Source organism: Marmota flaviventris, chromosome 7 (assembly GCF_047511675.1).
Source record: "Marmota flaviventris isolate mMarFla1 chromosome 7, mMarFla1.hap1, whole genome shotgun sequence".
In the NCBI taxonomy this organism is placed as follows: domain Eukaryota; kingdom Metazoa; phylum Chordata; class Mammalia; order Rodentia; family Sciuridae; genus Marmota; species Marmota flaviventris.
Genome location: NC_092504.1, coordinates 107,972,618 through 107,984,950, shown reverse-complemented (window position 1 = coordinate 107,984,950; position 12,333 = coordinate 107,972,618). Strand labels below are relative to the sequence as shown.

Below are 12,333 nucleotides of genomic sequence, written 5' to 3'. Positions count from 1 at the left end.
ACAAGCCCTCTCCACCTTTCCATTTTATTCCACCTTCAATCTAAGCAGATATTGTGAAAAGCTGGTGTAAATAAATTCAGTTCCTTGAACATGTAAATCCAACTGGTTGCACACAAAATCATAAGCCAAAGCACTTCCCACATAGAAGTAGGGGAAACCTAGAAGGCAGACTTGCAATACTTACTTGAACCACAAAACCTGAATTATATTTGAAATTGGCAGGTCGAGGGGCTCCATTGATCAAAATATCTCCAGATAATCCACTTGGATCATTCCTTGCAGCTAAGACATCCAGAAATCTATAAAAAGACACGTATGTTGTGTTTTCCCCCTAACACAGGCCATATCTCTCAGTTATTATGAATCCAAATATTGCTCTAGGTAGAAAGTGAACTAGTCAAAAAAGTCTATGGTTTAATTAAAATTGTACAAATAATATGTGTACATATACATAAATAATATTCAAAAAAATTTCAGTGCATTATAGGAATATATAATAGTGGGGTTCATTTTGATATATTCATATGTTTGTATCATTTCAATCCTCAGTACTTCCTTTCTCCCTCCCTCCCTCCTGCCCCATGATCTCCTTGCTCTACTCTATTCATATTCCTCTTATTTATTTATTTAGTAGTACTGAGTATTGAACCCAGGGCCTTGTGCATTTGAAGCAAGCACTCTACCAACTGAGCTATATCCCCAGCCCCTATTTATTTATTTTTAATTGGTGCATCATAGTTATATACAAAACTGGGATGCATTGAGATGTATCATACTTACTTATAACATCATTTGGTCAACTCCATCCCCCAGTTCTGCACAATTCTTTTCCCTCCTCTCAACCCCTGATCCCCCATCTCTACTGATGTCCCTTCTATTTTTGTGACATCCTTTTTTATTCCCTTTTTCCTCTCTAGCTTCTGCATATGAGAGAATACATTCAACCTTTGATGAGTCTGGCTTAGTTCACTTAGCCTGATGTTCTCCACGACCATCCATTTACTTGCAAATGACATAATTTCATTATTCTGTATGGCTGAATAGAAATCTCTCTCTCTCTCTCTCTCTCTCTATATATATATATATATATATATATTTTTAATGTATGTATATATGTGTATACATATGTATACACATATATACATACATTAAAATATATACATATATATACATTTATGTATATTTAAATTTTCACCTTCCTTTACATTATATGTTAAAAGAAAGATCTAAAATGTACAAGCAAGGTAACATCAGTTTATCCATCAAAGACCTTCCAAATGAACTTAATGGCTGTCTGACCTTGATGGATCCAACCCACACTCCTTTCTCTAAATTCATGTCTTCAATTATTCTTTCTGCTCCATCCACATTTTTTATATTTTTTTTATCTTTTATTGATTTTATTATTTTTTAAATACACGACAGCAATAGAATGCATTACAATTCTTATTACACATAGAGAACAATTTTTTGTATCTCTGTATATAAAATATGTTCATTAGAACTGTAATGCAAAAAAAAAGTTCATGTATAAAGGCATAAATTAATATCATTCTCCTCTTCTTCCTCCTCATTAGCTCATAATGTGGTAACATGTCAATCACACAATCATGCTTAGCAAGACTGATCTAATAAGACTTCTTGGTCCTTGGATTAAATCCACAGGCTAGCCCAAATGCATGTTATCTCTGGCACCTAGGAACAGATTGCAGACACACAGCAAAGGTTCAATCAACACCTGCTTCCACCAAAGTGATTTTTTTTTTTAAAAGCACACTGAAACTACAAAGACTATATTTTCCATTATACTCACAAAGATTTGCCTCCACCTATGCATTCCATGATAGCATTAAGGCCAGGTTTCATGACCCCACTGCAAAAAAAAGAAGCATAATATCTTTTTGTCCCATTTGAAACAAAATTCTATTAATTTTATTAATATGAGTCTGCATTGAATACATTCAAGGAAGCCTGATGAAATTGCTGAAAGAAAACAAACACTAACTTTTAAAGATTTAAAGAATGAACTGTTGATTAATACAAGTCTAATATAAAAGGGATCACTAGTCAGAATTTATAAGAAAGTTGGCTTATATTCCTCTAAATTCTCTTCATTTATTCTCCAAACCACTTACTGATTTTGGAAAACTACCCATCCAAGATTCAAAGTTGCTAGAACCTAGGGGTAGAGCTTAGTGGAAAAACCAGCAGTTACCCTGGGTTCCATTACCAGCAACAATAACAAAAGTTCCTTGATATAATTAACAGATTCTCATTAAGCTTCTCCTTTACGCTTATTCCTCTAAACACAGTTCATACTAGTTTCTAAGAAATGTTTGATTATCAACATCTTGAAATCATCTCACTTGGTGACTAGTTAAGTTCTACACAATTAGTAACTAATTTTTATAATATCAGTTATAGTGTTCTCTCTGCTAAAATCTCCTCAGAGCAAACATCAACATACCTTAAGTAGAAATGAAAGGCTAGAGTGAAGCACTCCATAGTTAAAGAAAGCATTACCATTTCTTAACCTGGAAATAACGCTTTACCAGTCAGAAAAAGAAAGAGAGGGAGAGGGAGAGAGGAAAGAAAGGAAGGAAGGAAGGAAGAAAGGGAGGGAGGGAGGGAGGGAGGAAGGGAAAGAGGGAAGAAATATGTACACCCTCAAAATAGATCATTTCCTTCCTTCTTAAGAGCCCAGTAAGAGGCCTGAAAAATGGTCAATTTAGAATGGGGAGCCATCATTCCAGTAGGGAATATCCTTAAAGGATACACAGAATAGACACCAATATTTTCAAAAAATAAGCTAAGTGGGTGTGTGAGAGTGCTAAATATTCAGATAGAGTAGGAAGGAGGAAAACAAATTACAGCAGGGCCACCACAGGTAGTGAAACAGATAAAACAGAGGCCTCCGTTAGCCTATTCAGAAACCTGATGTCCTTGCTCAGTACCTCTTAAGAACTTGGAAGCAGGTCAACATGTATTTCACCGAGAAAACAGTATCTATTCCAAGGGCAAGATCAAAGCTGACAGCTATTCTTTCTCAGACAATGATTCCACAGAGGTCCATCCTCTGTCACAGCTGTCATGAGGGATGAACTTCCTAGCACAACTGCCCCACGTGCTCACATCCACAAGGACCTCGGCATTCACTGCCTGTGGCAACTGTATCTGGCATCTTCTTCCACCTGCCAAACCCCAAATCTGTTTCCTGGGTCAGAGCCCCCACAGGACACCAATCATTTCACCTCTAAACCTTCTTGCATTGTCTTACACATGAGCTTTTGGGGACACCACGTATCTAAACCATAAAGAAGAAAACACCTTTCTTCTGACCAAACTCAAATTCACTTCCTGTCACCATAGAGGGGAAGTATGGGCATACTGGATGGTACAGCCACCCAGGAGGAAAGAGATGAGGCTATAACACTCACTGCTCCAGAAATATTCAGAGTAAGATTGATAGGAGCATTATAGCCTAGACTCTTTTCCTCCTCAGGCTTTATTAGAACCAACTGGGGAGTTCCAGTCAGGAGCAATAGCCTATCCTGCCCTTAAGCAAGATAGCTCAGGCTGGCAGTGATCTCCAAAGAAAGGCCTCACAGATAAGATGCTCTCATAACCAGCCAAGGCTGGAGTTGGAATCTCCAGGAAGGGTACTGCATCTGCTGGGATATATTTAAATCCCAGGTGATTTATCCCATTCCTTTATACTGCAGCCTCAACTTTCAAAAATGGCTTCATTGGTGAGGAAAAAAGGTTATTGAAAAAAGTCAGCAGGCCATATTTGTTGTTCCATCAAGGTACACGCGGAAGATTTTCTCCAACAATTGTGGCTTTGGACATTGAGTCATTCTGTGGTACTGGCTATCTCCTGTATGGAAAGTAGTGAGCCATGTGGAACATTAGCTGCTTAAGGCTTACAGGAACATTTGCTTTTGGGGGTACTGGTCAGTCAGATACAATTCAGAAGACATAAAAATTTTCCAGCACTCTAATTGGATTGGATGAGTGCATGTTTATCCAGTTTTGTTTTGGAAGAGTATATCAGAGCCCATATAACTGGAAGTGCATGGTGATTTAGTACAACTATTTCATAAGTTTAAACTTCACAACTGGCTTCAATAGGCCATGTTCTGGTGGCTCCTGCACCAGATTTATCCACTTGTAAAAAGAATTCCATTTCAGAAGAGCACACCCTGTTCCTGGGTTGTAAGGAACTTTGGGAATCTTATTCAGAAGATAAACTATAAAGGTTTGTTCAACTCATACCTTGAACTAACTCCATTCCCTCCTTGATGTTTAGGGCTTTTTTGGTAACACATAAGATAAAAATCTCTGGTCCACTGCTGAAAGAGGGAAAGGAATTCCTGAAGCAGCACATTTTGATCACCTAAAACATTTCCCAAGGATAGTCCATGCTTCCGTCATTAGATAAGTCTCTACTGAAAAGATGGACTATATTTACCCACAATCACTTTATTTGAGTTCATGTCCCCCCCCCCAGTAAATTCACTTCCTCTTTGATTATGTGTGCTTAAATTATATATGTATATATTATATATGTAAATTATGTATATATTCTAGATAAAGTTGTTTTTGTTTGTTTGGTTTGGTTTTTTGTTTGTTTATTTGGTTAGTGGGTTAATTTTTTGCCTGTCTCTAAAAAGAAAATTCACAATTTAAGTTTTGCTAGCCTTAGTCATTAGATGTAAAGTTTCTACTTGGCATCAAATTTAGAAATGCAAATTTAAGACTTAACAGACTTCTTTCAATATCAGGTCAAAAATATGGCTTTTAAAACTAGAAAATATTAAATCTAAGTTTTAAATTTCCTTGAATGTTCCTGTATGTTTATATGCTTATACACAGACTGTTTTCATGATACTAAATTGACTTATTATCAGACCAAATGCCTTTCACATGAATTTAGTAAATCTGTAATAAGTCATTTGAACGTGTTCATAAGAATGTCTTCAAAATCTAGTAACTTGAGTTTATGGCCTGCTAACCAATTCGGATATTTGTCTAGCTATCAGAGGAATTGTGTTCATTGTTTTCTATATACAAGAATCTCTTAGGACTTTTTTGGGGAAAGAAATTAAAACATTAACTATCTTGCAATAAATGAATAATCTAAACATAGCTGTTAAAATGAGTATATTAAATAAGAGAAGTGTTTTGAATTCTTAAAACTGTGTCTTTTAAAATAATTTTGTTTTTGTAAGAAAACTTAAATCTAGAGCTAAAAATCTTGGGCTTTCCACACCTCAGAAATGTCTGCTTTCTTTTAATAATTGTGTACTGCTTATATCTATATATGACATTCATGGTTTGTCTAAAATATTAATTGTTTAGTAGATTTGGAAATTGAATGAACCACAATGTTTCACCAAGCTCTGCTGCACCTGAACTTGTCCACATAACAATAACTTGAAACAATGAACTTTCTTAAGAGCTACACAGATGTCCTAACATTGCACATTACAACTATAGTATATAACTGAAGAGTAAGCTGCATAATGTTGCTAAGTTTGTAACCTACCTAATGACACAATGAACAATAATGTACTCTCAGTGACCTAATAACCTATTGATATAAATAAAGCTGGCAGCTTGGAAAAAGGAGACTTTCTGCCATCCTGCCTCCACACCTTGCTTCTGTCTCCTTTTGTTTTCTTTACAAAAATCTGACAGTTTGAGTATACTGGTATTAATTATGATAATTGTCTTAATTGTGGAGGAAATTAAGTTGTTTTGCTATGTCGCAAATTTCTCTAAATAGTAATGGTAGTAAGTAGCTTCTACAGGAATTTTCCTTTCTCCCCTCATTTATTTTCTACTTCAAAAACTAGTTTATACAACAATTGTTCAAACATATTATATAAACATTTTTACAGTTTGCCAGTTGCTTTCAAAGTTAAACACATACTTAAGTGATCCAATCATTTCATTCCAAATTTAGCCAAAATAAATAAAATGGGTTAATACATTTTTACAAAGAGATAAACATAAATGTTCACAGCAGCTTATTGGTGATAAGTATAATCTGTGAAGTTCATTCAATAAAGTAGTATTTTGAAAAGTTTATGCACATACCTGATATTTGTAAATATTTCTCTCTCAAATGTTTTCCGGCGAAATAGAAAGCTATGCTCCTCTTTTACTCGATAACAGATGTTATGAAAACTTAACACAGTCTCCTGAGTAAATGACTTCAGGTCAATGAATGCCATCTTAGGGAATTATTAGGTATTTTTGTGACTCTGGGATAAAATCCTGGTAATGACTGGAAGAAATGTGGAGTTTCTGCTTTTCTGTAGAGGAAAAAGCAATCGTAAGTTGACAGTCCAGATAAATGAGATTACAAACATTACAAAATACTATATACTACTACTTTTTTGCTCTTTTATTTTTGTTTGTTTGTTTGTTTTTGTTATTGGGGATTGAACCCAGAGGTGCTTTACCACTTAACTACATGTCCAACATGTTTAAATTTCTTTTTTTTTTTTTTATTTTGAGGAAAATCTTGCTAAGTTGTTGAGGTTGACCTTAAACATGCAATGCCTCTGTCCCTCAGGGAGTTGTAATTATAGGTGGGTGTCACTGAACCCAGTTAGATAACAGAAGTCTGTTGTTAACTACACTGCAGTGCGTAGATTCCTTTCTAATGAACAGACCACAGCACCATAAAAACAACCTTAGAATCCATAATGGGAAGAAAGACAACTTTGAATACTTGAACTCCAATAAGATGTGAAAGAAATTCCTAAAAAAAATAAATAAATAGTGAAAAGTATGAAAATTACAACTCATAAAAAAGAAAAAAATACAGATAGTCTTGTCTGGCTTGAAAAACCATATAACAATACAACTTCAGTTCTGGAACATCCTACCTGATGGCACTCATACCCCCTTTTTAATTGATAGATTGGTTCTATTTCAAAATTTATAAGATTATTTGTTTCTTTACTTTCTTATTGTATTTTAGAGTTTATAACATTATTATTACTAAAAGGGGCTTAACTAAACAGTCAGGAGAAATTTCTAGTTCCAGACTTTACAGCTCTAATTGCTATTGCCTTTAATCATCTAAGAAGGTATTGTAGTTTGGATATAATATATCCACAAAGTCCATGTGCTAAAGGATTAATTGCCAGCCTATGGTGCCATGGGAGATAAAAACGTGGAGATTGGACCTGATTTGGAGGAGGTGGATCACTGGGGGTACATTCTGGAGGGATATATCTTGCCACTATTCTTTCTTTGCCTCCTGGTTTCCATGAACTAAAACTTTCATTCTTCTCCTTACAGTATGATGTTTATGCCTTTTAATATCCCTGGAAGCAATGGAGTGAGCTGACCAGGGTCTGAAATCTCTGAAACCATTATTCATAATAAACCTTTCCTTCTTTAAATTGGTTTTCTCAAGTATTTTGTAACAGCAATGGAAAGGTGACTAAAATAAAAGGCAAATTCCAATTTGTTTGCAATAAATTAATCACTTCCTTAATGGACAAACATATTTAAATTTTAGGAAGGTTTAAAATCAAGTCTGAAAATTATTATGTAAATCAAACCAATAGTTAAACAGCTCAAGGCTTTAAAGAAAAAACTTCACATTAAGTTTATAAATGTTTAAAATGTTTCACTAAACAATTTATATAAGACCCCTGAAACAGATTTAATTAGAATGAGACTTTAAGGTGAGCTAAGCTTGTAAAAGAGGTTTGAAATATTAACTGCAATAAAACCAAAGTCATCCATGAAGAACTTTCTCTCCACTTTTGGTGGACTAGCTGCTCCTAACTAATCATTCTCCTGAGAACAACCAGAAAAGTAGATCAAACAATAGAGGACATGTACAGTGTTCTCTGATGACAGCAGCCAAAGCAGCCAGAACTTGAGGAACCAAAATCCTGGAAATGAGGAAAACGCATTGGAGCAAACCCAGCTCCCACCCTTTCCTCACCAGGCAGTTGAACACACAAACTGCACATGTGTGGGGAAATATAGGACTATCTGGTAAAAGGAAACTGCTAGAGGGGTCTTGCTAAAACCACTATTATTTCAAATATTTTAGCAGACTCTCAGGTAGGGAGACAAAATTAAAAGTCATCAGCCAGCAAAGATAATAGCCCTGAAAACTGCTAGGTTTTGAGATCCCAGATGTCCTGGGAATATAGGGAAACCAAAACAGACCAGACTCTGCTCTAAGAAGGTGATCTGCTTTCATAGTGTCCCAGAGAGTTTGATATGTTGTGTCTATGTTCTCAATTACCTCTACTTTTGACAAAATACAGCACTCCTTCATGTTCAAAACATTAGAAAAACTAAGGATAACAGAAATATATCCCAACATTGTAAAGGCTATCTATGCTAAGTTTCAGGCCAACATCATTCTAAATGGAGAAAAATTGAAGGCATTCCCTCTAAAACCTGCAACAACACAGGAATGCCCTCTTTCACCACTTCTATTCAATATAGTTCTTGAAACACTGGCCAGAGCAATTAGACAGACAAAAAAATTAAAGGGATATGTATAGGAAAAGAACTTAAATTAGCACTAATTGCTGATGATATGATTCTATACCTAGCAGACCCAAAAAGCTCCACCAGAAAACTTCTAGAACTAGTAAATGAATTCAGCAAAATAGCAGGATATAAAATCAATACCCATAAATCAAAGGCATTTCTGTATATCAGTGACAAATGTTCTGAGAAGGAAATGAGGAAAACTACTCCATTTATAATAACCTAAAAAAAATAAGATATTGGGAATCAACAAAAGAAGTGAAAGATATATAAAATGAAAACTATAGAACCCTAAAGAAAGAAATAGGGTCTGGGGATATATCTCAAATGGTAGAGAGCTTGCCTTGCATGCACAAGGCCCTGGGTTCAATCCCCAGCACACACACACAAAAAAGAAGAAGAAAAAGAAAAATAGAAGAAGACCTTAGAAGATAGAAAGATCTACCTTGCTCTTGGATAGGCAGAATTAATATTATCAAAATGACCATACTATCAAAAAGACTATACAAATTTAATGCAATTCTGATCAAAATCCCAATGGCATTCCTCATGGAAATAGAAAAATCAATCATGAAATTCATCTGGAACAATAAAGAGACCCAGAATAGCTAAAGCAATTCTTAGCAGGAACAATAAAGCAGGTGGCATCACTATACCAGACTTTAAACTGTACTACAGAGGAATCATGACAAAAACAACATGGTATTGGCACCAAAACAGACTGGTAGACCAATGGTACAGAATAGAGGACACAGAGACTAACCCACAAAATTACAATTATCTTATATTAGACTAAGGTGCAAAAACATGCACTGGAGAAAAGATAGACTCTTCAACAAATGGTGCTGGGAAAACTGGAAATCCATATGCAACAAAATGAAATTAAAACTCTATCTCTCACATGCATAAAACTCAACTCAAAGTGGATCAAGGACCTAGGAATTAAGCCAGAGACTCTGCATCTAACATAAGAAAAAGTAGGCCCTAATCTTCATCATGTGGGATTAGGCCCCAACTTCCTTAATAAGATTCCTATAGTGCAAGAATTAAAATTAAGAATCAGTAAATGAGATGGACTCAAACTAAAATGTTTCTTCTCAGCAAAAAAAAAAAAAAAATACAATCTGTGAGGTGAACAGAGAGCCTACATCCTGGGAGCAAATTTTTACCCCTCACACATCTGATAGAACACTAATTTCTAGGGTATATAAAGAACTCAAAAAGCTAAGTACAAAAAAAACAAATAACCCAATCAACATATGGGCCAAGGACCTGAACAGACACTTCTCAGAAGAGGATATACAATCAATCAACAAATACATGAAAAAATGTTCATCACCTCTTGCAATTAGAGAAATGCAAATCAAAACTAGTCTAAGATATCATCTCACTCCAGTCAGAATGGCAGCTATTATGAAGACAAACAACAATAATTGTTGGTGAAGATGTGGAAAAGGTACACTCATACATTGCTGGTGGGGACTGCAAATTGGTACAGCCAATATGGAAAGCAGTATGGAAATTCCTTGGAAATCTGGGAATGGAGCCACCATTTGACCCGGATATCCCTCTCCTTGATGTATACCCAAGAGGCTTAAAAACAGTATACTATAGGGACAGAGCCACATCAATTTTACAGCAGCACAATTCACAATAGCTAAACTGTAGAGCCAACCTAGATGCCCTTCAGTGGATGAATGTATTAAAAAATGTGGCATATATATACACAATGGAATTTTACTCAGCAATAAAAGAGAATAAAATCATGGCATTTGCAGGTAAATGGATGGTGTTGGAGAAGATAATGCTAAGTGAAGTTAGCCAATCCCAAAAAAACAAATGCCGAATTTTTTCTCTATATAAGGAGGCTGACTCATAGTGGGGTAGGGAGGGGGAGCATGGGAGGAATAGATATATTCTAGATGGGGCTGAGGGGTGGGAGAGACAGGGAGGGGACAAAGGATTAGCAAGGATGGTGGAATGTGATGGACATTATTATCCAAAATACATGTATGAGGACTCTAATTGGTGTCAACATACTTTATATACAACCAGAGATATGAAAGTTGTGCTGTATATGTGTAATAAGAATTGTATTGCATTCTGGTGTCACTTATTTTTAAAAAAAAATCAATAAAAAAAGAAGGTGATCTATCTGGACTTTGTAAGAAGAATGTTAATTACACTCTCAAAGGTGATATCATCAACCAAATTATCAATAAAAATTTACCAGCCATGCCAGAAAATAAAACCTAAAATTCCAAAAATAAGAACATAGAAGTAGAGCCATGGGTAATCCAGACTGGAGTTATCAAACATTGACTCTAAAACAGCTGATGAATATATTTAATAATGTAAATTTTAAAATTGATGATTGCTAAATAATAACAATCTTTAACAACGAAATTTAAGAATTAGAGCTGGATATGGTGGTGTACATCTACAGTCCCAGATACACAAAAGGCTAAAGCACAATGGTAATGATTTTGAGGCCAGCCTGGGAAAAATAGCAAGATCCTATTTCTTATAAAACAAATAAGGAGGCTGGGGATGTAGCCCTGTAGTAAAACGCATGATCAAAACCATGGTTTTGATCTCCAGTATGAGGCGGGGAATGGATTTAACAGCTAAACACATTAGATTAGAAAAGACAATTCAAGAACCAGAAGACTGGTATAAAGAAAAAACTTCCAGGAGGAAAATTAGAAATGATGAAAACTGTCACTGTTTTAAAAATGGCTGGGGATGAGAGGAGCTCCTTATTGAAAAGAAAGAGTACCACATAAAAGAGTAAAAGAAAAATAGAGCATGAAGCCAGACACAGTGATCCACACCTGTAATCCCAGTGGCTCAGGAGGCTGAAGCAGGAAGATTGCAAGTTCAAGGCTAGCCTCAGCAATTTAGTGAGGACCTAAACAACTGAGCAAGACCTTGTTTCAAAACAAACAAACAAAAACAAAAAATAGAGGCCTGGGGATATGGCTCAGTGGTTAAGTGGCCCTGCCCTGGTACCAAAACAATATACATAGATGGAAGTGGAAATCTGGGAGAGGAGGAAAAATGGATTAGAACCAATACATAAAGATATATACCAGTGAAATATTTTCCAAAACTGACAAAGGAATTAAGTCACAGATTTAACAGTCTGCAGAGCCATGAAGCATGAAAAACAAAAGAAAATCACATGCAGGCACATCAGGGCAAAACTGACAAAAACAAAAGTCGTAGATGAATAATAGTTTTTACAACCCAAACTTCATACTTACAACACCCTATTCATCTTGGAAACTGGAAAAGAAAGAAATCATTTAAAGATTAATATCTAAGATATTAAAGGTGAATAACTGAGTTTTATATTAGAACACAACAAATGGTAATGATTAGCCAAAATTCTATTCTTCTGAAATACTAACATATGAACTTTACACCTTTACTTTAAAAACACTGCAAGCCATCTCCCCAGGTCTTCAGAAACCAAAATGTGTGAATTCCAACACCAGCAGTCACTTCTATTGTCACCACTTTGTAATGTTCAACCACTGAGGACATTTCTCACCTTGTCCCAAAACGTATTAGGAGAATCACGTAACAACACAATGATCGACTCTAAATAGGTCTTAAGTGAAAACTCTCATTTCCATCTCATTTAACATGGAAATGAGACTTCCCTTAGGTTTTCCAGTAATAAAAGGCAACAAGTAGACTAAAGTTCCCAAATAAGTTCACCCATCCCTACAGGACAGTGGGCTAAAACATATGAGTGTAGTAATGATGTCAGAAGCATGTGTAAAGAGT

At 35.4% G+C, this 12,333-nt stretch overlaps 1 protein-coding gene across 4 annotated transcripts in view; it reads right to left on the bottom strand.

Moving 5' to 3' along the window:
• LOC114085440 (broad substrate specificity ATP-binding cassette transporter ABCG2-like) overlaps nucleotides 1-12,333 on the bottom strand; it is a 67,945-nt gene that overhangs the window by 31,294 nt on the left and 24,318 nt on the right. For all 4 annotated transcript variants that reach the window (XM_071614564.1, XM_071614566.1, XM_071614565.1 and 1 more), the window contains 3 exons: nucleotides 6,103-6,320; nucleotides 1,814-1,873; nucleotides 185-299 (listed from right to left, as the gene is read on the bottom strand). In XM_071614564.1, coding sequence (XP_071470665.1) covers nucleotides 185-299; nucleotides 1,814-1,873; nucleotides 6,103-6,239 — 312 coding nt within the window. In that variant the 5' untranslated portion in view covers nucleotides 6,240-6,320. The remainder of the gene's footprint in view (nucleotides 1-184; nucleotides 300-1,813; nucleotides 1,874-6,102; nucleotides 6,321-12,333) is intronic.